We start from the raw sequence: 24,639 nt of genomic DNA, 5'->3' as shown, positions 1-24,639 counted from the left end.
GGTATTGTGACCATCGAGTTGTGTTCCCCAGCTATATGTACACCCCGTAAAAGAGGCACGTAGCTGTCACCCACTCTTTGATGCTCGACAATGTCTGAATACATGTAAATTGTGTAAAAACCGGCGCTTATGTCGGCGGGGTACGGTGCCGCTGGTCTATCGCCAATCTTCTGAAATACATCAGGCACAAACCCCAGCATCCGTGCAAGATTACCTTTCGCTTTAAAGGCAACGTGCGGGGGTCCGACCATATACACTTTGTTTATCACGCTATAGTCAAATTTTAGTTTTGACATTCCTAGAACCTCATTCGTCTCACTGATTAGGTTTTCAATATCTCTAATATCCCGCCTTTAGCTTGTACTGTAGGGTCGACGGTAACGACATCCATCCTGTCACGTAAAACAAGGTGTCTTCTTCTACCAGTGTATCCCATGTACGTGGGTAATGGATTTCGGCTAATCCTACTTCCCATTTACCATTCAGTTCAAATCGGCTTGGCTAGTTTTGTCGTGTAGCTCGATATGGTATTGTGCGGGAAAACATCCATAGACGCATTGCTTGGGAGCGTGACATAAAAGCCGCTTTCCTCCATGGCTGTTTTTGATGGAACTGAACGCTACAAACACGGGCCGTCGCACTTATACGTCAACTACTTGTTTAGCAGGAACCCAGCTGTTAAATTTGTCTGGACATCCCTGCCATTTCACTACAAACATTTTGACCACGCAGCGTTTTTTCCGCAACAATTTTCTCAACTTTGAAGTTTTTGTCTTTGCCTAGCTTTTGTAGCTCTTCGGCGTAAAATGTCCCCTCTATGATATCGTCGTCATAATCTTTTAACCTATACACCGGTGGTGCTCTAGGTAGATGTTCGGCTATGGTAAAATACTCATCCGTAAGTGATAACAAGTGATAACTAGTCAAACTAGCAATATCCAAAACAACAAAGGGTCAATGCAGTACACCAAGAGTTATGGGCTATGAAGAGGAACCCCAGGGTTTAAAGAAAAAAAGTACTAAATCAAACCGTTTCCATCTGTTGTCTTAAGGGGTTGATGCAGGACCCAGTTGGGAAGTGCATGTTGTTTTATGCAATACCTCTCACACGGGACAACCAAGTCAAAATCTTAGTCCTCTAGTCCCCTATAGTCCAGATTAAGGCCATGACTAGGTACAGTGGTCTTACAGAGCCACACTGTGCAAGTGAAAAAGAGGGAGAAAAAGAACAGCGGTTGGAACTGGTCTGATAACCACATGGTCCAATGCTTAATGGTTCATTTATCAGAGAAATGTATCACAATGTATCAGGGCTGCAGGGTTGGGAGAACCACCTCATCCAGTACATTCTAAGACTGCACTGGGCACTGGTGAATTTTCCACGTGCTTTAGACACCCTGACCACATCACCATTTTTAAACTTATGACGATGCTTTTTAGATATACTCGGCATCAAACCATAAACGTTGTTGAAGACTTGGGCCGCATTCTGTGCATTAACCTCAACCGGCTTCATTTTAATGGTACTGTGGTGGGTATTATTGTAAGCGATCGCTAGATCTTGTACAATGTCTACATACCTTCTTGAATTATAAGCTGTAAAATAACTACACATTAAAAGACACGAATGTGTCGCTAAACCTTTCCACTACAGACGCCTTGACATCGTTACCAGTGGCGTATTATTCCATGTTTCTCGGTAAGCTTATGAAACGACGCGTTAAAAAAAAATTAAAAAATCTCTGTCCCGCGATCGGTTTGTAGCCTTTTAGGGGTCCTGCCTTCAGAGAGAATGTTTTCAAACACTTTCTTTACCTCTGCCCCCATCTTGCTTTTAAGACATTGTACCCATGCGTATTTTGATAGAATGTCTATACACGTTAACATGTGTTTAAAATCGTCATTCTGTTCCGCGTAAGCCGACATGTCCCCCAAGTCAGCTTGCCATTGAGAATCGATATTAGTCACAAAGACTCTGTTCCTTTTAAAGTTAAACCTGATCGGTTTATGTAATGTGTATGCATCTTCACCAGATAGCCATGTAGCAACTTTTCTTATTTATATTACACACACCTTCTTCATCTATCAGAGATCAGTATAATCTGTCGGGGCCTCCAAAAGACCCAGGGTTTGATGGTGTACAATAGACACGCTTCAAGTGCTTGTCATCCATCATGTACCTCTAGCAATAATGGCACAGTGGTTTTTGAGTCAACTCTTTATTTAGAATGCATGCAAAAATTGTCAGAAACATTTCGATCACATAGTTCAGCGTTTACACAGCAGCCTGGGGTGGTTTGTATGCGTGCAAAATACAGAATTCATTAACCGTCATCTATAGCCCCCTCGTAATCTGCCCCTTCAACTTCACATTTCAACTCGCGCAATTTCTCCCGTATGTTTATTTCAGCTTTAAGATCATACATAACGGCTTCAACAGCACCCTGTACTTTCATGGGGGAGGGGTGGGGATTGAACACCGACACCGCTTTTGTGATGATATGTTTAAACCATGGTCTATACAGCTTTTTGACCAACTTTTCAAAATTGTGAAAGAAGTAAAATGGCTCGGGATCGTACAGGCACGTGTGCCGAAGCTGGCTAGGATGCATCACAGAGCAACCTACACAGTCCTCCAAGTCCTCCTCGATCACATGATCCAGAATGCAGGCAAGAGCCCCTTTGATAATTTTCATAGCCGAGTCAGTGATGCTCCCATCCACAACATCTTCAGACAATGACAGCGCAGAAAAACTCTGACAGAGCTCCTCGAGTGTTGGTGATGGGGACCGTGGTGCTCCCAAGAATACATGCGGGGTCACCTCCGCAGCCTCAACCATCGATGCCGGCCATTGCGCCCACGGTGGGCTCGAAGGGGGTGACGATGAAAGGCACGGGGTCGCCTTATGGACCCCATGATGCGGCCTGCTGAAGGTCAAAAGGCTCTGGTGAGTTGTCAAGTCGCAGCCCAAAAGTCACTGGCTGTATCGGTGGAGACCAGGATGGTGACCGCTGAGGGTCGATTTCAGCGTTGTTCAGCAGCAGTCCAAAAGTATGCTCGTCTATCAGAGGCAGCTGACAGGACGGATCCGGCTGTGTGGTCACTTCAGGAGACGTCGGGATAGTCGAAGTTGTCTGTTTGCACGACGTTGCTCGCTGGGGAGGTGTGTCTCATCTTCTGAGTGCTGGCTCACAGGCGTGGTGGGTATTAATACGCTTTTCACCATGGTTAAGTACATCCTTCTCTCATCTTATTGGTTGCTATTGCCACAAAGGGGGCTGGTCTAATGATTCCCCGTCAATCTCACTTTGTTCAAACTTTCTCTCGAGTTTTACACAGATACATTCTTTATGCGAGAATATGCTGCACAGAGCTCCATGCTTGCGTTACCTCCACGGTTTGCGGGGCGCCCATGTTGGGTTTAGCGGCACTAAGTCACGGCTATGGAGCGTCGCCGGTGTCAAACTCATGGTCGGCACTGTCTGTATGAGACCGGCAACAATTTGACAATTGTTCACCATTTGACAGTTGCTTGATGCAACGAGCTGGCTCAATAAAGGAAATGCTGTGTGGATCTATGCGCATGCGCTCGTTTAAACAAGAATTAACCGCGTTCTTTGATTATTGTTGTCGAAAATGCTCAGAGCGCTTTACTTTGTTATTCACATTGGTAGAAAAGTGCTTCATTCCTTAAAAACATTACGGTTATAGGGGTTTTATTTGAAATAACAGGCGCTCCGCTGTCGTCGCCATTTTGAAAGGGGCGTTGGCGTGGGTGCGCATGCGCCAAGCGCCGGACTAGCGATCGCCCATTCCGCCCTGCGTTGTTCAAACAGACAAGCCGCATGTGACGGAGCTCCGGGTTCGTTTCGTCATATTTCTAAAATTTTGCCGCTTACATGCTTTCTCCAACCTGGTAAATATCACTAAAGTCTTTCGTGGTGGTTAAATGTAACGTGTGTTTCTTCTTCTTTTAAAACGACGTGCGGTATGTTTATTGACTTCGCTTGCGCTTGTTTAAATTTGTTCTTCTGCTTCTTTCGGGCATGTTTGTTTAAAATCACCCTGCTTTTATTTTAAAATAACACTAAAGTTTTTCTTCTTTTGGTGCTTTCTTCTTAAAATACGCCGTGGCGCTTACCAACACGCGGCTACGAGGTGGACGGACCCCCCGCTTAACGTGTATGCGCTAACTTGCCATCATCCTGCTCGATGTTTTATTATTCTTTAAAAACGTAATTTAAAAAAACACAATAAAATACATTAATAGAATAAAAATACATTACAAGTTTAACGGCAATATCCCAAACCAAATGGCCCCCTATCGGCAACACGTGGCATAAGCATGTATGGTGTATAGAGATAAGCCATCGACCAATCAGAATAAAGGATACGCCCCCCTCCCACTTATGACGTCAGAAGCGGAGCAAAATTAAGTTCCGCCCAAGGTACCACATAATATCGCTCTTGTGCTTGTTTAAATTCAGCATTTGCTCTTCTGATTCTTTTGGGCATGTTTGTACTTGTTTAAATCCCGCCTGCTTTTCTTTCAAAAAATACACCGTGGCGCTTGTGCCTACTAACACGTGGCTATGGCCAGACGGACCCCCCCTGCTAGACGTGCATCTTAGCTTGCATTAATCCTGCTATACGTTTCATTATTCCTTAAAAACTATAATTAAAACACATCTAATGTATTTTTATTCTATTAAAGTTTAATGGCAACCCTTACCTCCCAAACCATATGGCGCAACACGTGGCATAAGCATGTATACCATATATGGACATAACCCCTCGACCAATCAGAATAAGGGATACGCCCCCTCCCGCTTATGACATCAGAAGCAGAACCAAATTAAGCTCCGCCCAATGTACCACCCAACATCTCTCTTGTCCTCTACTACCTGGAGGTCACGGTCATTCTGAAGCATCTACAGCGACCAGGCATGATGGAGCACATGACCGCAAGTATTGTATTCTTTTTGTCTTCACTTTTCCTTTTTGCCAATTCGCTTATTAATCAGTGGGACATCATTGTCTTGTGCAGGTCCAGGAGCAGGACCGAATCCGACCATGCGGTGATTGAGGTGAAGGAACAAGATGTCGGCACGGCGAGTGGCCACATTTGCATTGTCCTCTGAGGAGGAGGCAATAAGCATATCAAGCTTGAAAAGATTTATTGTCATTTATTTCAAAAGCAGAAATTAAATCTCTTCCTCTGTCAACAGTAGTTTGACATCTTCACATGGGAAGGGCTACAGCTTCTGAGCTCCAAGAGAACCGGGACGACGACTGATGACCTGGGAGGAGACCTGAACCGGCTGCACCAAAAGTGAGCTAATCATGATTCATTCCCCTATAATTTGTTCTAGATACATGTTGTCATGTGTTGTGCGAGACGTATTAATAAATCTTATTCGTTTTGTATTTTAGATACAAGCTGGATCCAGTCACCAGCCAAACGGCCCGGCGCATCTTTGAGACGGCCACCAAGGACTTGAGTGACCAGAAGTCGTCCTTGGTGGCCGATTACCTCACGCATTCCACTGCAACGGCTGACAAGCACTACCGGATAAAAGTCATGGAATGTGGTGCTGGCCAATAAGCTGCTGAAGAAGCTGGCAGGTGACTCAAGGTAGGCATGTTTTCCGTTTGTCAACACACTTACCAACATCAAGACACAAAACCAAAGCCCTCACCACTGAACAATAACCGTAAAACTTTGTGTGTTTTTTTTTATCCCAGCGCTGACTCCGCAGAGGAAGGATCCAGCTGTTCTGCCCATGGCGCCGCACGGGATGCTGCCCTGGCGTCCAACCAGCAGATGGATCTCCAGGCAGCATTCCATCAGCTCCTTCGAATCCACCCCGTGACCCTGGATGGCGACATCCCAGACAAGACTGTAGGGACACAGGTCGGGCCAGTTTCAGCGACAGCTCTGAGTGCTGGCTGAAGGCCCAGATGAGGATGCGTGTCCAGCATGTCCTGAGTATTGTTTGTAGCACTAATTTTTAAAGCACTTTACTGATAAGCAATCCTATCTACATAGTCTTCCTAACAACAATTTGCTTTGTTCTTGACAGCACACTTTGGCAGACAGCAGCCCACCGAGTCCCGGGTCGACGCTTGGATCATATTGTTTTATAAATGTGAATGGCTGAAGTGTATTATATGAGAGTGCTGTAACTTTTTGGTTTGAAAAATAAGAAAAATTTGAATTACAAAATAAAATGTTCTTAGAAAGTAATTTCATGTAACCACTAGTCTTAAAATTAATTACATCCAACAGTACATTTTTTAGTGTAGGTAAGTAGATGGATCGATAAAATTAAATAATTATTACAAATCACAAATAACTATTACAGTCATGGCCAAAAATATTGGCACTTGTGTCAAAAAACACACCCCTTCTCCTAGAAAATTGTTGCAATTACAGATGCTTTGGCATTGTCATTAATTTCTCTTGTTGGCACTTGAAGAAAACAAAAAGAGGAAGAAGGAAAAACAGGAATCGGAGACATTCCACGCCAAAGGGCACCTGCCCTTCTCATATTGTCTCAAAAACCCAAAGCCAGTCAGAGTGGTCTGGGGGTGATTGTACACCCAAATAGGCCATTTGATCCATGTTGGTCTTAGTCTTTCTCATGATGGTGGGTAAATCTGGGGTGGCTCTTGTGGTTCTCATATGAGGTCTTTGGTGCACATTAAGTGAGGCAGATACAGGCCACCCATTGTGTACCTCTGTGCCATTTAAATGGGCTTGCAATCTGAAGAGGTGTGAGGTCACAGTGATTTAACACTGGTCCACTTTTTCTTATGGCCTTGAGCCAGGTCATGACAATATCTTGTGTAGCACTAATGACGTAATGGCATCTGCTCATGTTATCTCATAACTTGAAGCTGTTTGTGCAGCACAACCCACACGGCACCAACAAGACATTGAGAACAATCCCAGCAGCCCTCGGCTCTCTTACCCAATGCTGTTATAAGGGGACCAAACTTCTTTAAATTTCGCTTCCACAGTGGCTTTTGAAAAAAATAAGCAAATCACGCAATGCTATTGAAATTATTAAAACATAGAGATTAACAGTCAAATATGTTTTGTGATTTTAAATGATGAAGTAATATATTGGATATAACATGAATGTATTTCTTATTTCTTTTTTTTTGGGTTTTCTGTGGTGAGAAATGAAAGCTACAGGCATGTAAATATTGCTTCCTGTAGTAACTTGTAAAATTTTCCTCATTGTTAACAATCACATTACATGTGAAGGTGTCAGTCAGTGGAAACACATAGTGAGGCACGCTGGCCAGCCATTGTATTCGTTCAGGACCAGCCCATCAAGTAAAGGTTTCAGCACCACGGACAGTGACCTGTGTTAAACTGACCTCAGGTTCCTACATTGGCTCTATGGAATTTTCTGTAAATAATTAAATGCCACTGGCCCCCTACATGCGGAAATGTTTCCCCCTCCCCCAGACTTCTTCAGAGAGCTTTGGAGGACATTGTCTGCACGCTACCAGAGGCAACTAAGAATGTGCTTGAGTTGGGAGGAGGCAGTAGTCCCCATTTTTCCCTCCTGCTGTAGAGGGTCATCGGGAGGAGGTGGGTTTGCTGCTCTCTTTCGTGTCTCTTCAGCAGGTGGCTCTTAGAGATTTGTCTAAGAAAGGTCTGTACCAGGCTTGTGTTAAAGTGCTGCATTTTCGGGCACTGAGTGGACTGGCGGATTCTAGGTGGTCAGGTTTGTTGAGGCCTGGATCTTCCCCGCGGGGATGTTGGAGGTCCCTGTACAAGCCCCCCATTGAGAAGCACACGGTGGATCTTCAGTGGCAGATTGTGCACGGGGCAGTGGCCACAAACAGCTGATGCACATTGATTCCACAGGGTGGCAATTGGTTTTCTTAGCTAATCTGTTTCTTTAAAACAAAGAAATGGATTGTTTACTTGTGTCTTTTATTCTACATCATAGATAATGCGAACCTTCATATAAGTAAGAGGTAATATTTTGCTCAGTATCAGTTCAAGTTCAAATACTTCAGGTTTTTTATTTGGCAAAACACATAAAATTGTTCAGATACTTCAGGTTTTTTATTTGACAAAACACATAAAATTGTCATGCAAAGTCATTGATTTATTTTTAAAACTATTGCACTGTGATACATTTAACATCATATTTTCAGTTCTGCCAAATCTCATATTGACATCTTAGTGGTTTTCCAACGGCTTGTGGTGTCACATGGTGGTCGAAAATGATATTACAGGCTTTTGTTGAAAATACCTTAAAATAATTATGCCATAATTAATGATGCAAATTAACACAGATGGGGCCATTTTGACCCCATTTTGATGTTTTTGAAGAGGTAGACGGTCCAGTTGGCTGTATTAGTCAGTCTGCTAAGAAACATGGCGCCAACAAGCCCATGGCCCCTTTTCATGTAAAACTTCGTACAGGAGGCTGTTTGTGCAGATTAGTGCCTTTGTTAGCCTCGGCTCCTGTAAATCATATAAGCACACCCACCACACCCCCAGGAGCATTCCGCGTGCCCCCACCGGCCAACCTGCTTGTCCCCCCCAACCCACAGACCGTCTGTAGTTCTGAAATTTATCCACATGGCTGCTGACCAAGTCTAAGGTAAAATTTCATAAATGAAATTTTCAGTAAAATACATTTTTTTCCTCTAATCTGGGAGACAGTGCAGAATTATTGGAGTCGGTCCTAACTCTGTCTTGAATATGTACCCAGCAGGCACCTAGGACTCGTATCTCCCTCTGAGAATCTCTTCTAATGCGCTCAGCAGCAGAAATTCTCCATCCTAGATGAGCCTGCAAAGTTCTGTAGAAGTTAAATATACTTTAGTCAAATAAAGGATGAGACAATTTACTTAAAGCATGATACAGTTCATATTGCTCTTCAGGCTTCGTGATAAAATATTAAAATTATGGAGTACAAAGTTGTACATGCAAAGAATACAATGCAGAGTGGCAGAGCGCCTGGCCCAGAGGGTTTAATGGAATTTATCTTAATGTCTTTATTCTATTTTACTTTAATTTTTACCATATTATTCATTGTATTGTTCTTTCGATTTTATTTCTATTTTATTTTTGCTAATACACCGGATCTGAGTGCCTCATTTTGTTCCCTTCATGTAGAACACGTTTTGTAATGACAATAAAACATCCTTATCCTCATCTAAATCACACTGTCTAACTACTAACCTGTTTAAATAATATAATTGGATCTCAAAGGTTAATTGTCACTCAATTACCCCCTCAGCCCAACAGTACCACAAACACCCAACATGCACGGAAATTTTCTCCTAAGTTGTTTTCCCTGCCTGGAACAATACCACAGCAGTCACATGGACTGATGTTTCAAAACATTTCAGAAACCTTGCATTGAAACTTGAGGTCTTTAGGAGGGATCAGTCCTGGGTGGCAAAGTTGCCACCACAAAGGTTTTTGATTAAGGGATTCATGATGCCAGGTAGCCATCTTTCACAAGCTGGTGGGCTGTGCCACTGATGCCTTTGCTTGGGTTTTTTATATGTCTGTCCTGGTTTGTGTTCTTGCCACTTCAGGTTCCCTGGTTTTGGTCTACAGTCCTCGGTCCTCTGCTGTGGACTGGAGCCGCCCATTCAGTCAGCGGCCCATGTCCCCCTGGTTCCCTGTTTCCTGAGGTTAGTCTGCTAGTCTCTGGGGCCAGGGGGCAGAAATCTGCCATGTTGGATGGGTGGCCCAGGTTGGGGTGCTCCATCATAGACTGGTACATGAATGGTTTTCAACCAGTATGTACCGAGTGTGCGTCGTGACGAAAAGAATGTCATGGGAACATTTAGGACTGACTGCAGTATTAGTTCAAAGCATGATTGTGTTTTTCTTAATTTTTATTGATTTATTGTTGGATTATTAATTTTCTTAAGTAACTTGATTCAGTTAAAAGGGGTTTGTCCATTTGCTTTAGCAGAAGTTCGTGTAAGTATGATGTTCACCTTCCCTTTTCATAGTCTAGTCTTTGTCAAGTTTTATGCTTATTTCCCCTGGTTAAGTTAATCTGACTTGTGTGTTTAGGAGGGTCATACAGGCTTTTTGTTTGTAATGGAAGCACAGGGTCTGTACTTGCAGCTTATTTGCCATGCTAATGGAAGCATTTTACCTTCCTCTCTAATCTCTTTTTTTCTTGGCTCTCACTGCAGTCTCCTCTATGCCAGGGTTTCTCAACCCAGTCCTTGGACCCCACTGCAAAGATCCACAGTTTTGCTCTGTCCAAGCTCTCAACACAGCAGTAAAAGGTGACTGTTTGGTTCATGCATGCAGGGATCTGGGACAGAGCAAAAACGTCTGGTGGGCTGAGGAATGAGTTTAGAAATGCTGCTGTATGAAGTATTAAACCATTTGGCCGGTTGGATAAATGTTAAAATGTTTTCTCAAAATATAAAAAGAGATAATCTTCTGTTTTGCGTCTCATTACAAGCAAACTTGTTTTTTGTTTTTATGTCACTCTAGTATTTGATATCTAATTTTCAGTCTTCTGGCAATATAATCTGGTGAATGGGGAAAGACTTCCAGCAGGGGCTCCGGTTTCCTCCCACAGTCCAAAAGTGCGCAGGGTAGGTTAATTGGCAAATCTGAGTTGTGAGTGTTTGCGCCCTGCAGAGTGTTGACTCCTGCCCAGGGTTGGTTCCTGCCTACGCCTGTTGTTCCAAGGACAGGCTCCGGTCCCCCCCGCGACCTCAGTTTGGCTTGCTGTCTCCCCGCTTGGTTTTCTTTGGTTTACGTCTTCACTAGCCCCCTTGTTGCTTTGACTTGTGTGTAAGTTATGTATGTGTGATTGTATTGCTGCATAGGGAGTGACTGCTATTTTGTTTTGCAAGTGTGTGTTGGACTCTGTTTATTTGGTTAGGGAGTGAGGTGGAGTGTTTGTCTTTTGGTTTCCTTTTCTTTTGCACTTAGGTGAGATTAGCTGTGGGTCGCACTTGATAGTTGGGGATTTTGTTTGTTATTTTGGCTGTGGTCAGTCCCAAAGTCTTTTGCACTGGGTTATTTGTTCAGTGTCAGTATTATACATGGAAAAAAAATGAAAATACAAAAAATATCCCTTTGTCCACTGGTGTTCCCTTCTTGCCCTCACCCTGTTTGTCCCTTTATCCCATTCCCCTTTCCCGTGAATACTGTTACACTCCAACCCTAGACAGGATATCAAAACAGCATCTTACCTATCGTTTTAAAAGAGATGAGGGATATTAATCATTGACCTTTATCTTTGCTATTTCAGAAATCCGTATCTGCTACCTTGTGACTGGAAGTATACACTGTAAAAAAAAGGCAAAATTTGTCACAGTTTTAAACCATTTTATATTAGCCAATTTGACTACAGTATAATTATTTTTTTCCTCTTATGTTAAATGACAGAAAAGTTTTTATCAAAACTACATTGCATAACTGGCATCGTAGTACTGATTAGCACCGATTCAGGCATCCCGATGAACAAATATGAAATTCATTTAAACTGTGGTACCTTAAATCCGTCAAGTTACCCCGATAAGCCAGTAACCCTGATTCGTAGTACAGGCCACTGATCGGTGTAAACGTATTGTTTAAACGGCGCTGTTGCATTACCAGGGTGAGACGTTGACTTGTTGGTTAGCTATAAAAAAATTTTTTTCCTCTTATGTTAAATGACAGAAAAGTTTTTATCAAAACTACATTGCATAACTGGCATCGTAGCAACCAGCACCTCCCGCTTCCTTGCGATGGCCACAGAGCGCTTTGGACGTGGCTGGATCTCAGGCTCCTGGTACGCTGTCCGGCTTAGCTCCACCATGCTAGGGGGAGGGCAGAGCTTCAATAAAATATACCACCCATCATAGATTAGCACCCCCATCAGAGATAAGCCACCGTGCCCCCAACACAAAAGGGACAACGAAGCACAGCCCAGCCTTACCCTGCATCGACCGCGAGCCCATACTGCAGCGCGAGGTCCGAAGCCTCGCCGGCATTCTGGAACATGAGCATCCGGACCAGGTCTTCGACCGGGAATGTGGTGGAACCACGGGAGCTGTAGGCCACATTCAGGGCCCGCAGAGCCTCACGGCGCACCTGTAGGGGGCACCAGAGCGGTCCAGGTAAGTGAGGTATTGGGGCTGATGAGGATGTAGGGAGCGGAGCAACGGCTCCCCCACCTGGTCGAAGTAGCGGTGCAAGATGCAACCAGCCAGATACGAGGCCACCTTGACCAGCTTGAAGAACCTCACGAAGTTGTTGCTGTTGACAGCGGCAAAGGCCTGGACGGCAAACTTCACCTCCGGAGAGTTTCGGAGCTCCGCCCGGAATTGCTGCACCTCCCTGCAGGTAGGGAGGGAATGAAATGTCAGCTGGAGAGGTGCCACGGTGACACGGGACACCGACTGCCGGCCAGCCACCCACCGGAGGATGTCTCCATCATTGAGCTTCAGGAGCACGCTGTACTGCCGAAACTCTGCCTCATGAGGGCAGTAGATGTTCTTGCTGGCCAGGTCCTGGTACATCTCCTTGAGGCTCTGCAGGCATTTGGTCAGGTTTTCATTGTTGATCTTAGCATCAAAGGACATCATGGGCTCCTGGCACAGGTGGTGTGCGCAGTGGATGTGGAAGCGGGCGCACTTTTCAATAAGGGACACCGTAAGCGGGTCGCACAGGTGCTGCTGAGTGATATCCTGCAGATGGCCCAGAAAAAGGATCAGGGCGAGGCCCGCAGGGCACAGGAATAATGAGACACGGACTAATGTTGCTCACCTTCCGGATACCTCGTGTGCGGTTCCACACAAAGTCATACCAGTCACGGTAGTTGTCCTCACCCTGGTCCATGACCTGGGTAACCAGGTAGTTCATGGTCATGTTCAGCACAGTAAGGGGCCGCAGTTCATGGGGGAGGGGCTCCTCCTGGTCAGCAGAGGACCTGCTGTACTCCTTAATGGCAGCAGTGTGGTCCACCTGCGTGGGGTGCAGAGGGTGATTTGCAGCCTGTGGTCTGTCAATTCATGGCGGGGAGGGGGAAGCATTAGGAAAGAGGGGCAGGGGTGGTGATACCTTCTCCGTGTTGGGGATGACCTCAAAAGAGCTCAGTTGGTTCCGGGTCTCCCTCATGTAACGCTCCTTCTCCGGACACATGTCAGGACACGTACCCACAAACACCTTGGACAGATCCAGGTCGGTCCTCTTGGGCCGAGCTGTGCCAGAGGAGACCGTGTCAGCTGGCGATTCACTTTGGGGTGGGAGGGGGGGGTGGCTCAGCAACGTGACCCTAGGGGGACCTACCCTGTCGCAGGATCTTGTCCCGCTGCTCTAGCAGACGATACTTCTCCTCTGCGGTTTCAGCTACCTGGCCAATCAGGTGGAAGAGGGGAGAGGGGAGGCTGCTGGCTAGATGTTCGGATTCGAGGCCGTCTGGGCTGGGCTCCATCTGCGGCTCACTCTCAAACTGCAGGGCCTTTGTCGCCAGGGGTTTCTTGGCTGGTGACCTGAGAGGGACAGACCAAAGGCTGAAGAGCTTCTAAAAGCTGGCAAAACCTGGGCTCCTTTGAACACCTGGCCAGTAGGGGGCATAGCAGCCAAAGAACTCAGTTTGACTTTAATGTCACGAATCCGAGCCTGAGGTAAAGAGTTTCATTACCAGATGACCTAACATAACTCAAGCTGCTTGGAAAAAAAACAAACAAAATGTATACATAATAAAAAACCAGAGTGATCCAGATTTTTATTTTTTTTTAAAGAACTTGCATTGGGTTTCAAAAAGGTGATTTTCTTCCCTAACTTAATTTAATAAAGACCCGGCCATCTTATTGTAAAATTGAGTTATTTACTCTTACGGTAAGAGAATGATTTAAAGACAAGATTACCCTCTGGATAGGGATGAGCTGGAGGACCAGCCGGAGGTGGATTTGGAAAGGGCTTTGCAGACAGGGGCTGACTCAAAGCCTCCTGCCTGGCTCTGAGGATCAGGGTCATTTGGCCCTTCTCTCCTGGACCTAAGAGACACACAGAACCAGTTCATCGAAACAGCTGACATGGGAATGAAAGGCTGCAACGAGTCACAAAGACCCCGCCCTGGCCTTGGCTCGATGCACAGATAGAGAGCACCGTAATAGTCACTCACTCTGCTTCTTCCTCTGCCAGAAGATGGTGAGCTCATGCCTGCGCAGCAGTTTGCCCTTCTTCTTGGCTTTGGCAGCAGAAGCCTGAAAGATACCAAAAGTCAGTGAGGAAAGCCCGGGAGATCATGGACGAGACCACAGCCTAATGAGTACAGCGACCAAGCCCCCCCCCCCAAAGGTGTGCAAAGCCATTGCTCACATGGTCGTGGAAGTGCACTATGGCCAGGTTCTTCTGGGGCCTGCAGAAGATCCGCTGCACACGTCCGAACTGGCGGAAATGTTCCCCCAGGATGTCCTTGCTGTTAAGACTGGCTGGAATGTTCTTGCATTGGAGCACCATGGCTTCGGAGGGTGACATCCCCCCCAGGCTGTCTGTGCTGTCCAGGCGGCGGGCACGTCTCACTGTTGATGCTGCCTCAGTTTCGGGATCTGTGGCAAGTGTCACAGAGTTCAGTTTTTCAGACTATACTTGGCTTCGAACCCAATGTGCTTCTTCCTGGGAGTACTCACCCAACTCCTCCGCCCTCTCAAGGACCTCCCGGGTTGGGGCCTGTGACCTTGGCGGCGTTGAGGGTGAGTGGCTGGTGGTCGGTGCCATCGAACCCTGGTGCTCCGCCTCCCCCCAGTCTGGCTGTGGCTCCTCACTCCTCTTCGGCTCTCGCCGGGTCTGTAGGGCCGGTGTCTTCAGGATGCTGGTCAAGGCACTGCGAAAGATGCTGCTGACAGGCCCCCGGCCCCGGACCAGGGGCCTCTTGGGAGGGTGCCTGGGGGCGGAGTCAGCACCAACTTGGGGCTCCTCTGATAAATGCTCCACCATCTCCTCCTTCCGCTTGGTACCCTTAGCCGCTGCCTCCCCTGCATTCTCCCCCTCATCGCCCCCCCCCCCACGGACCTCACCAGACACAACCCCAGCGTCAGTCTTGGGTTTTAGCGGACCAAAGCTGACAGCACCAAACAGTGGCCGGGGCTCATGGAGGCTAGAGGCAGAGTACCTGGAGACAGAGGCGGCCTGGGAGGTCCCCCCACCCAGGCCACTGCCAGCACCAACGGAGGGTGCTGCTGGTTTCGAGAAGCTGAACTCCTGGGTGGTGCTGGGATGTGCATCTTTGGTGGGGAGGATGCTGCTGGACACTGCGATGGGCTCCAGAAAGGAACTCAGAGGCAGCAGGAGCAGGCCCACTGCTGTCCATACTGGTAGCGGTGGTGCTGGATGGGCTGGAACCAAAAGACTCGGACACAGCCTGGGACACAGCCGGTTCAGGACTGGCGCTATAAATAGGTTTGAACACAGCTGCGTCTGACGGCTTGAAGCTGAACTCTGAGGTGCTAAATCCGCGGCCCTGAACGCTTCCAGGGGAGAATACCGAAGAAGACCCTGTGGACAACTGTCCGAATCTCAGTGGTTGACTAGACCCCGAGGAGGGGGGAACAGAGGAGGCGGAGATAGCGTTAGAGCCGCCGAAGCCGGGTGTGTGCTGAGCAAATCCGCCGGTCTGTCCGAAGGCAGAGGTCTGGGGAAAAGCCGAGTTCTGGTTAAAGAGTGAGCTCTGACCGACCCCGGCCGGCTGCCCGAAGGAGGGCGGCGGGCCGAACCTGGTGTCGCTCTGTACAAACGACGGGGTCTGACTCCCAGAACCGGGCATGCCGAAGGTCGGGGCCTGTCCAGACGCCGTCCCGCCAGGCTGCCCGAAAGGGGCGTTCTGCTGGCCGAAGGAAAAGAGCCCCGAGGTCGGGGCGCGCGGAGACTGAAACGCTCCGCCTTGTGTTCTGCCGAAAAGCCCAGACGGATTCATTGTGTAAAAAGCCCAAAAATACGGCCTTCAAAAGTCGAAACAGAGTTCTTACAGCGCGGTAGATTTCGGCGTCCTTCGGCCTGGGAGATTATATCCGCGCCTGTGTCACATCTGCGGAAATATACAAACTGGCAGCTCCCCTGGCCTGGTCACTGCGGACACTGCGCTCCTTCTGCTACAAAAATGGGCACAGAAACAGTCTCAACTGATGAGCACAGGGTACTTGGGGTCTTAAAATGTGAGCAACTGTGTAGGCACAGGGTCAATACCAGGGCAAGTGCAGGTGGGGCAGCCATCTTTGGGGAGGGCACTACGATCTCCGGTACAGACAGTAACGAAGAAGGCAAGAAAAGTGGTGAGGAGGAAGAGGAAGGGCCCAGGGACTCGACGTCAAGCCAGGTACGCAGCTGGTCCTCGAACCTGCAGATCCAAGTCAAACAGGAAATGGCTCAATGTTTATGCCACAACTCACATGAGAGAGTACACGTGTGTAGCATGTCTGTTCTCTGTCAGACCTGCGGCTCTGTTCTTTCTCCTCCTCAATGCGAGCCAGGAGGTCCTGGGGGCTGGAGGCAGCATCCAAAACAGGGGCAACACCGGATCCGGACTCAGGGTCCTCAACCATGCTGTGAAACAGCTTCTGTTGAAGACGTGGCCTGGCCAGTCGAGGATGAGGCCACATGCTCTGGTGACACCTGCAATGGCAGAGACTTTGGATAAGAAGCCAGTATTGTACACCACTCTTGGGGATATGAGCAAGACTGGAAGCTGATGGCTTTCCCTCTTCTTCCATTTAATAGTAAATAATATTCATTAAATCTGCAGGTCACTGTTAACAGTCTATCTGGAATGTGTTAGATTTACATGGCTGGCTGGCTCTTACCCTGCCTTCCCCTGCTGCTTGTCCCTTACGGCATCCACCCAGCAGGACGGCGGTATGAAGCCCTGCAGCCCATCGCTCAGGAAATACACCGAGATTTCTCCGTCGTCACTGATGATATCTGAAGATGGTGGGATAGGTTCACACCTGCATGGCATCCCCAGTAGGCCCCCCCAAACGTCAGACCCACCCCACCCCCCTCACCTTCACTCACGGGGCACCCAGGAGGGTTCCAGTCCCGGAGTTGGTGCTCTACACAGAGCATGACAATTTCGTCCCAGGGCACCTCCCAGAAAGTGGGCTCCTTGTCCGGCCCCCCACCTCGGCCCACACAGTCCTGACGCAGCCTCTCCAAAAGGTTCTCCAACTGGGACATAAGGAGTGGCTGGCTGTGGCGGGACCATGGGATTTGAGATACGTACTGGAAGATGGAGGCAACCAGCTGGCTCCAAGGAGCTGGGTGGGGGGAGCGGTGGCAGCAGCAGAAATTTAAGGAAACAGACTAAGAAGCAGCCACTTAGCAAGAAGTCCGAATTCCGAATCTGAGGCATGGACATACCCCCCACGGCTGGCAGCGGCCAGTCGGGCAGCCGCAGGCTCAGGACTGCCCCCTGGAGCCACTCCAGGTGCTCAGCCGAGTTCCAGAGCAGATGTGGTAGGCAGTCACCACCCCCTGGCACCGAGAACTCTGCCACGGGCCAGGAGAGGCCAGCCAGACTCGGGGACAACACAAGGCCAGCCAAGAAAGCCAGGACAGTGTTGTAGAGGCCGATGATGGGTGCAGGGCCCTGGGAGGGCAGTCCCGCCATGTCACGGTCCCTCCGATCACGGTGAAGCCTACCAGCAAACTCGCGGCAGAGCCCGGCCTCCACAACCTGCACCAACGTCTGCGAGACGAGCCGGGCTGGTGCCGTGGAGCGGGCAGCGAGCCACCTGACGGCATGGCGGATCTGCGGGGAGACGGGGGTGATGGTCAATGGGATGGTTCAATCTTACCGAGGCCAGCGACAACATGCACACTCACCTGCTCGGATCCTTGGGGTTCGTTCGTGGTCTCGGGGATATGGACGAACATGTACTCTGAAATCAAACCTTCCTCAATGAGTGTCTGAAGCATCAGGTTAGCTCTGCATAGCCTCAAGAGAAATGCTATAAGTAAAGTAAGCGAATCCCACGCGACACCTGTTGTCATAGACACGGTTAGTGTCACACCTTCCTCTAGCCGTTCATCGCTGTGCCCAGCCTGCCCTGGGACCACCACCACCAGAGGAAGGGCCTGTGGCCAGGCATTAGCCTGCTGGATCTGCCGGAGTTGCAGCAGGGCGGATAACAGGAAGATGTCCCCGTCTTCCTCATCAGCCCCGGGACTGACTGCCGAGGGCAGCAGCATCAGCAGGGCGCCCATGCCCATCAGCCCCTTCCGCTTCTCCAATGCCAACTGGCCTTCCTCGCTGAGGGGCCCGCGGGCCACCTGACCCACAGTGAGAAACATGGCCTCACTTCCTGCACTTGCACTGTTCGCAAACAGGACCTGCAATCACATAGTGCCAGATTATGCTAGGCTATGTTAAGCTATGCTAGACTAACATTAATGACAGAACATGCAACACAGGGGCATGAAGCCTGTCGATATTCATCGGCAAGTTCCCCCCTATCTGCCACACCTTCACACACACGTGCACTGTGTGCATGCGCTCCCCCACGCTCCGCAGGCCGCTGCTGATGCTCAAGGTTTGCATGTGTCCGTTGGGGACCATCTCCCTGTGTTCTTGCTTCTCCGAGTTACCGAATTTGGACTCCAGCCATTCTGTCAAAATCCTGCATCAGAGATGGGAGGGGGGCACAAATGTAAGCTCCAGGACCTCTAAACCCAACTAACACCCAATCCCTCCCCGAACGACACCCAGTTCCCCCACTTACTGGTTAGCAACACTAGCATCTCTTTCATGATCACTTGGCAACAAGAGGGCTGCCTTCCAGAAGATTGTGTCAGATGGGTTCGAGACGCTTGCTGCCACCAGACTGAGCAGGTCCAGTGGCCCCCACACAGATTCGCTGAAGTGGATGGAGATGTAGATGAGCACATGGAGAGTGATGGATGGCTAACAGCTACTCTACAGTAGCACCATACCTCAGGAGCTGCTGGTAGAACAAGTGAACCTTCATCTGATGCTCGGTTTCCCTTCGCATCTTCGCCAACCTGCAGAAGGCATCGGTACACTTAACACTATAGCAAATCAATGGCCAGCAAAATAAACGGACAGGACGGAAGTCATTTTGGGAAGTACTGTCTAATTCAGCAGAGGTGCCCCGATCCAATATTCAAGATACCTAATCAGACGGATCGGACATCGGCCACATGTGACCGATCCATGTTCAATAATTATTTAGTTATTGCCAGTCTATTTCTTCTTATACTGAGTGGTACAATCAAATCGCACAACAGCTTTCCCCCCTTTTTTATTTTTTGTGGCATTCAAGCTGAACGTTAACGCTTCCTCGGTTTTTTGACACTCAGTGTGTGTGAGTGCAGTGACTTCCCCTGCTATGACGTCATGTGCATGTCCTTTGTAGTGGAAGGATCAGGTGATGGTAGCAAATGCAACTTGCATGCTTGCGAAGCAAACTAACATGTCTAAAACCTGGAAGAATTTTATGCTTGAAACAACCAGTAGCACAGCGATTTGCGATCTTTGTAAAAACAAAGTAACATTCAGTGGAAAATCCCACTAATAGTGCACTCAATTAAGGCAATGCAAGTAATATGAAAAAAAGCGATGGTTTGGAAGCCAGCTTGGGCTGTTTTGCGCACTCGCTATAGCTTGATACACGAGGTGCTGCTATCACAGTGAAAAGTGACGCATGCCACTTGGGTGTACAAAGAGAATCTGTCTTTAAACAATTACGTTCACTGTGTTTTCAAAGAACCTTTACCGCTTTCCAATAAGGAATTATATATATAATATTCAAACAACTGCAAAATGTCTCAAAAATGCTCAATACAAGATGCACAAAAGAGGTGGAACAGTATCTTATGTATGTTTCTTGTGGGCTAATTAAAACTTCTTTTCCATTTGTATTTACTAGCTTGGAAAAAAAAAAAGAGCTTTGGTCCTGGATCATACTCATAATCAGCCAATACCTTATGTTCAGGTATCAAGATTATATTGGCACTGAAAAAGTGGGATCGGTGCACCTCTATTATTATGCTGTGAGAGAGATGTACCTGGTGCAGGAAACAGAGAGGTCCCCAGCGTGCCCCAGGTTGACCACGCCCCGGGCCAGCCTGTCCAGGCAGGGTGAGGGGGGGGCACTGGGGGCCAAGGCCTGCAGCCTGAAGCGGGGGTCCACACAGCCAGGGGCAGCAGGAAAATCACGCATCTGTCGCTTCAGCTGCCTGCGCACGGCCACCACATCACGCCACCTGCAACACATGCACAGGGTGAAGCCCGGTTGTCGGCGAGCATGTGGGCAAAATATCTGGTCCCCTTACCACTGCCCCTTACCTTTTGATGAACCTGCGTATACTCAGAAGCTCTGCTTCCAGGACGTCTTGGGCCAGCAGGGTGAGCTCACCACACAGCGTCTCCTCCAGCAGTACCTCACACACGTCTTGTGAGCTGCGAGCCACACATTCTGCCTGCTCTTCTTGGGCACGCCTGGCACGAAGGGGCATGCGTTCAGCCTATATACAGTTATCTGAACACTCTCTATGACCTCTGATCCCCCTTGGCTCACCAGTACCTGATCTCTGTTGAGGCAGTCTCCACGATGCAGTCGCGCAGCACCTCCTGTGTGATCTCGGCACACAGTGTCTTGCTGAGCCGGGCCAGGAGCTCCTCGTGTTCCTGCTTTCTCCTGACAGAGACAGGCCCATCAGATGGCACATCCCCTCAAAATGCACCCACCCCTCCTCCCCAGCCCAGACAGGTGAGGCCTACCTGGCTTCCTCCATCCTGCGCTTCTCCTCAGCGATATGCTCCCTCTCTGCCTGGATCTCGGCAGCAGAAACCTCCCGCAGCATCTGCTCCACCACCTCACTCAGCACTGCCTCCACCTGGCCGTTGCACATGCTGCAACAACCCATCCACATCACCAAACTGGTGTTGGTTGAGTGTGACAACCCTCTAGAGGCCACTGCTCCCTATCTGGCTCACGCTCCTACCTGAGTGCAGCAGAGATGTACTCGGCTCCGGTGGCAGCCACGTCAGCCACCTCGGCCTGCACTACCTCCTCCAGCATGGCCTCTACCTCCGTGGCGATGTCCTGCAAGGGGGGGGGGGGGTTATTTGTCATTACTATGGCAATACCAACACACTGCTACTGGGTTGACACGCAGCAATGAGCAATCTATCACCTGCTCTGTGTAAACGGGCTCCGGTGGGGGAGGCGTAGGTGGGGCAACTGGTGGTGCCTCCGACGGAGATGCCCCAAGTGCTCCACTCTCCTCTCTACCAGGGAGGCCAGCTGACTCCGCTGGGTCGCTCGGCATCTTGGATCGGTGCTTGGATCGGACAAAATTACAATCAGAGGCCAGAAGGTGGACGAAGCGTAACAGTTAGCGGAAGGTGGAGTGCAGACGCACCAGCCCTGGGCACACTGCCTGCCTCCGCTGGCTGCCCATCCCCACGGTACTTGTTGCGGCTGTCAAAGCTGTTGACGGGTGTGTGTTGGGGTGGGTTGGGCAGTGGCGCGCCGTTGACCACTTGGCCCACCAGCACCTCCCGCTTCCTTGCGATGGCCACAGAGCGCTTTGGACGTGGCTGGATCTCAGGCTCCTGGTACGCTGTCCGGCTTAGCTCCACCATGCTAGGGGGAGGGCAGAGCTTCAATAAAATATACCACCCATCATAGATTAGCACCCCCATCAGAGATAAGCCACCGTGCCCCCAACACAAAAGGGACAACGAAGCACAGCCCAGCCTTACCCTGCATCGACCGCGAGCCCATACTGCAGCGCGAGGTCCGAAGCCTCGCCAGCATTCTGGAACATGAGCATCCGGACCAGGTCTTCGACCGGGAATGTGGTGGAACCACGGGAGCTGTAGGCCACATTCAGGGCCCGCAGAGCCTCACGGCGCACCTGTAGGGGGCACCAGAGCGGTCCAGGTAAGTGAGGTATTGGGGCTGATGAGGATGTAGGGAGCGGAGCAACGGCTCCCCCACCTGGTCGAAGTAGCGGTGCAAGATGCAACCAGCCAGATACGAGGCCACCTTGACCAGCTTGAAGAACCTCACGAAGTTGTTGCTGTTGACAGCGGCAAAGGCCTGGACGGCAAACTTCACCTCCGGAGAGTTTCGGAGCTCCGCCCGGAATTGCTGCACCTCCCTGCAGGTAGGGAGGGAATGAAATGTCAGCTGGAGAGGTGCCACGGTGACACGGGACACCGACTGCCGGCCAGCCACCCACCGGAGGATGTCTCCATCATTGAGCTTCAGGAGCACGCTGTACTGCCGAAACTCTGCCTCATGAGGGCAGTAGATGTTCTTGCTGGCCAGGTACATCTCCTTGAGGCTCTGCAGGCATTTGGTCAGGTTTTCATTGTTGATCTTAGCATCAAAGGACATCATGGGCTCCTGGCACAGGTGGTGTGCGCAGTGGATGTGGAAGCGGGCGCACTTTTCAATAAGGGACACCGTAAGCGGGTCGCACAGGTGCTGCTGAGTGATATCCTGCAGATGGCCCAGAAAAAGGATCAGGACGAGGCCCGCAGGGCACAGGAATAATGAGACACGGACTAATGTTGCTCACCTTCCGGATACCTCGTGTGCGGTTCCACACAAAGTCATACCAGTCACGGTAGTTGTCCTCACCCTGGTCCATGACCTGGGTAACCAGGTAGTTCATGGTCATGTTCAGCACAGTAAGGGGCCGCAGTTCATGGGGGAGGGGCTCCTCCTGGTCAGCAGAGGACCTGCTGTACTCCTTAATGGCAGCAGTGTGGTCCACCTGCGTGGGGTGCAGAGCGTGGGGTGTGGTCTGGGGAGGGGAGGGGGAAGCATTAGGAAAGAGGGGCAGGGGTGGTGATACCTTCTCCGTGTTGGGGATGACCTCAAAAGAGCTCAGTTGGTTCCGGGTCTCCCTCATGTAACGCTCCTTCTCCGGACACATGTCAGGACACGTACCCACAAACACCTTGGACAGATCCAGGTTGGTCCTCTTGGGCCGAGCTGTGCCAGAGGAGACCGTGTCAGATGGCGATTCACTTTGGGGTCGGAGGGGGGGGTGGCTCAGCAACGTGACCCTAGGGGGACCTACCCTGTCGCAGGATCTTGTCCCGCTGCTCTAGCAGACGATACTTCTCCTCTGCGGTTTCAGCTACCTGGCCAATCAGGTGGAAGAGGGGAGAGGGGAGGCTGCTGGCTAGATGTTCGGATTCGAGGCCGTCTGGGCTGGGCTCCATCTGCGGCTCACTCTCAAACTGCAGGGCCTTTGTCGCCAGGGGTTTCTTGGCTGGTGACCTGAGAGGGACAGACCAAAGGCTGAAGAGCTTCTAAAAGCTGGCAAAACCTGGGCTCCTTTGAACACCTGGCCAGTAGGGGGCATAGCAGCCAAAGAACTCAGTTTGACTTTAATGTCACGAATCCGAGCCTGAGGTAAAGAGTTTCATTACCAGATGACCTAACATAACTCAAGCTGCTTGGAAAAAAAACAAACAAAATGTATACATAATAAAAAACCAGAGTGATCCAGATTTTTATTTTTTTTTAAAGAACTTGCATTGGGTTTCAAAAAGGTGATTTTCTTCCCTAACTTAATTTAATAAAGACCCGGCCATCTTATTGTAAAATTGAGTTATTTACTCTTACGGTAAGAGAATGATTTAAAGACAAGATTACCCTCTGGATAGGGATGAGCTGGAGGACCAGCCGGAGGTGGATTTGGAGAGGGCTTTGCAGACAGGGGCTGACTCAAAGCCTCCTGCCTGGCTCTGAGGATCAGGGTCATCTGGAGGCCTTTGGCCCTTCTCTCCTGGACCTAAGAGACACACAGAACCAGTTCATCGAAACAGCTGACATGGGAATGAAAGGCTGCAACGAGTCACAAAGACCCCGCCCTGGCCTTGGCTCGATGCACAGATAGAGAGCACCGTAATAGTCACTCACTCTGCTTCTTCCTCTGCCAGAAGATGGTGAGCTCATGCCTGCGCAGCAGTTTGCCCTTCTTCTTGGCTTTGGCAGCAGAAGCCTGAAAGATACCAAAAGTCAGTGAGGAAAGCCCGGGAGATCATGGACGAGACCACAGCCTAATGAGTACAGCGACCAAGCCCCCCCCCCCAAAGGTGTGCAAAGCCATTGCTCACATGGTCGTGGAAGTGCACTATGGCCAGGTTCTTCTGGGGCCTGCAGAAGATCCGCTGCACACGTCCGAACTGGCGGAAATGTTCCCCCAGGATGTCCTTGCTGTTAAGACTGGCTGGAATGTTCTTGCATTGGAGCACCATGGCTTCGGAGGGTGACATCCCCCCCAGGCTGTCTGTGCTGTCCAGGCGGCGGGCACGTCTCACTGTTGATGCTGCCTCAGTTTCGGGATCTGTGGCAAGTGTCACAGAGTTCAGTTTTTCAGACTATACTTGGCTTCGAACCCAATGCAGGAATGCACGCACCCACACAAGCACGCATGCACTCACACAGGCAGACATGTACACAGGCACGCAGACAGGTAGGTACTTACACAGGCATGCACACATGCAGGCACGCATGCACGCACAAAACTCCTCGTCCTTAACCCAGGACTTCCAAACATAAGCAAAACACAGTTACAATATTAGTTGTAATTATTAGCATTAGTAAGATTCCCCTTACATTGCATAATAGGTAAGAAATAAATGGAT

General features: G+C 49.4%; 3 protein-coding genes and 1 long non-coding RNA gene across 4 annotated transcripts in view; 1 reads left to right on the top strand and 3 right to left on the bottom strand.

Moving 5' to 3' along the window:
* LOC125705802 (uncharacterized protein K02A2.6-like) overlaps positions 1-24,639 on the top strand; it is a 132,182-nt gene that overhangs the window by 76,940 nt on the left and 30,603 nt on the right. The window lies entirely within an intron of this gene.
* Positions 1,186-13,943, bottom strand: LOC125706770 (germinal-center associated nuclear protein-like). The gene is made up of 9 exons (XM_048973590.1): positions 13,877-13,943; positions 13,296-13,498; positions 13,068-13,207; positions 12,774-12,971; positions 12,426-12,694; positions 12,182-12,344; positions 11,944-12,098; positions 11,735-11,824; positions 1,186-1,198 (listed from the first exon to the last, which is right to left on the bottom strand). Exons 2-9 carry the CDS (start codon positions 13,438-13,440, stop codon positions 1,186-1,188), a joined length of 1,173 nt encoding a protein of 390 aa, XP_048829547.1. The 5' UTR covers positions 13,441-13,498; positions 13,877-13,943.
* On the bottom strand, positions 21,792-22,296 carry LOC125705830 (uncharacterized). The gene is made up of 3 exons (XR_007381697.1): positions 22,215-22,296; positions 21,971-22,133; positions 21,792-21,887 (listed from the first exon to the last, which is right to left on the bottom strand). It is a non-coding gene; the product is annotated as an uncharacterized LOC125705830 (long non-coding RNA).
* Positions 22,316-24,280, bottom strand: LOC125705814 (germinal-center associated nuclear protein-like). The gene is made up of 7 exons (XM_048972095.1): positions 24,109-24,280; positions 23,912-23,993; positions 23,645-23,783; positions 23,064-23,266; positions 22,836-22,975; positions 22,619-22,754; positions 22,316-22,477 (listed from the first exon to the last, which is right to left on the bottom strand). The coding sequence occupies exons 1-7, from the start codon at positions 24,265-24,267 to the stop codon at positions 22,428-22,430; spliced, it is 909 nt and encodes a 302-aa protein (XP_048828052.1). The 5' UTR covers positions 24,268-24,280; the 3' UTR covers positions 22,316-22,427.

Source organism: Brienomyrus brachyistius, chromosome 13, assembly GCF_023856365.1.
Source record: "Brienomyrus brachyistius isolate T26 chromosome 13, BBRACH_0.4, whole genome shotgun sequence".
Taxonomy (NCBI): Eukaryota; Metazoa; Chordata; class Actinopteri; order Osteoglossiformes; family Mormyridae; genus Brienomyrus; species Brienomyrus brachyistius.
The sequence above is the reverse complement of the archived record's forward strand: the minus strand, read 5'-3'. Positions and strand labels throughout refer to the sequence as shown.

Excerpts from the sequence above, each read along its gene's own strand:
- LOC125706770 (XM_048973590.1), bottom strand. The coding sequence starts at position 13,440 with ATGGAGCCCAGCCCAGACGGCCTCGAATCCGAACATCTAGCCAGCAGC. Across the intron at positions 13,208-13,295 it reads GGACAAGATCCTGCGACAGG|CTCGGCCCAAGAGGACCGAC; the intron begins GTAGGTCCCCCT and ends CCTCTGGCACAG. Across the intron at positions 11,825-11,943 it reads GGGCTCGCGGTCGATGCAGG|CATGGTGGAGCTAAGCCGGA; the intron begins GTAAGGCTGGGC and ends CCCTCCCCCTAG.
- LOC125705814 (XM_048972095.1), bottom strand. The coding sequence starts at position 24,267 with ATGTCACCCTCCGAAGCCATGGTGCTCCAATGCAAGAACATTCCAGCC. Across the intron at positions 22,976-23,063 it reads GGACAAGATCCTGCGACAGG|CTCGGCCCAAGAGGACCAAC; the intron begins GTAGGTCCCCCT and ends CCTCTGGCACAG. Across the intron at positions 22,755-22,835 it reads TCATCCCCAACACGGAGAAG|GTGGACCACACTGCTGCCAT; the intron begins GTATCACCACCC and ends CACCCCACGCAG.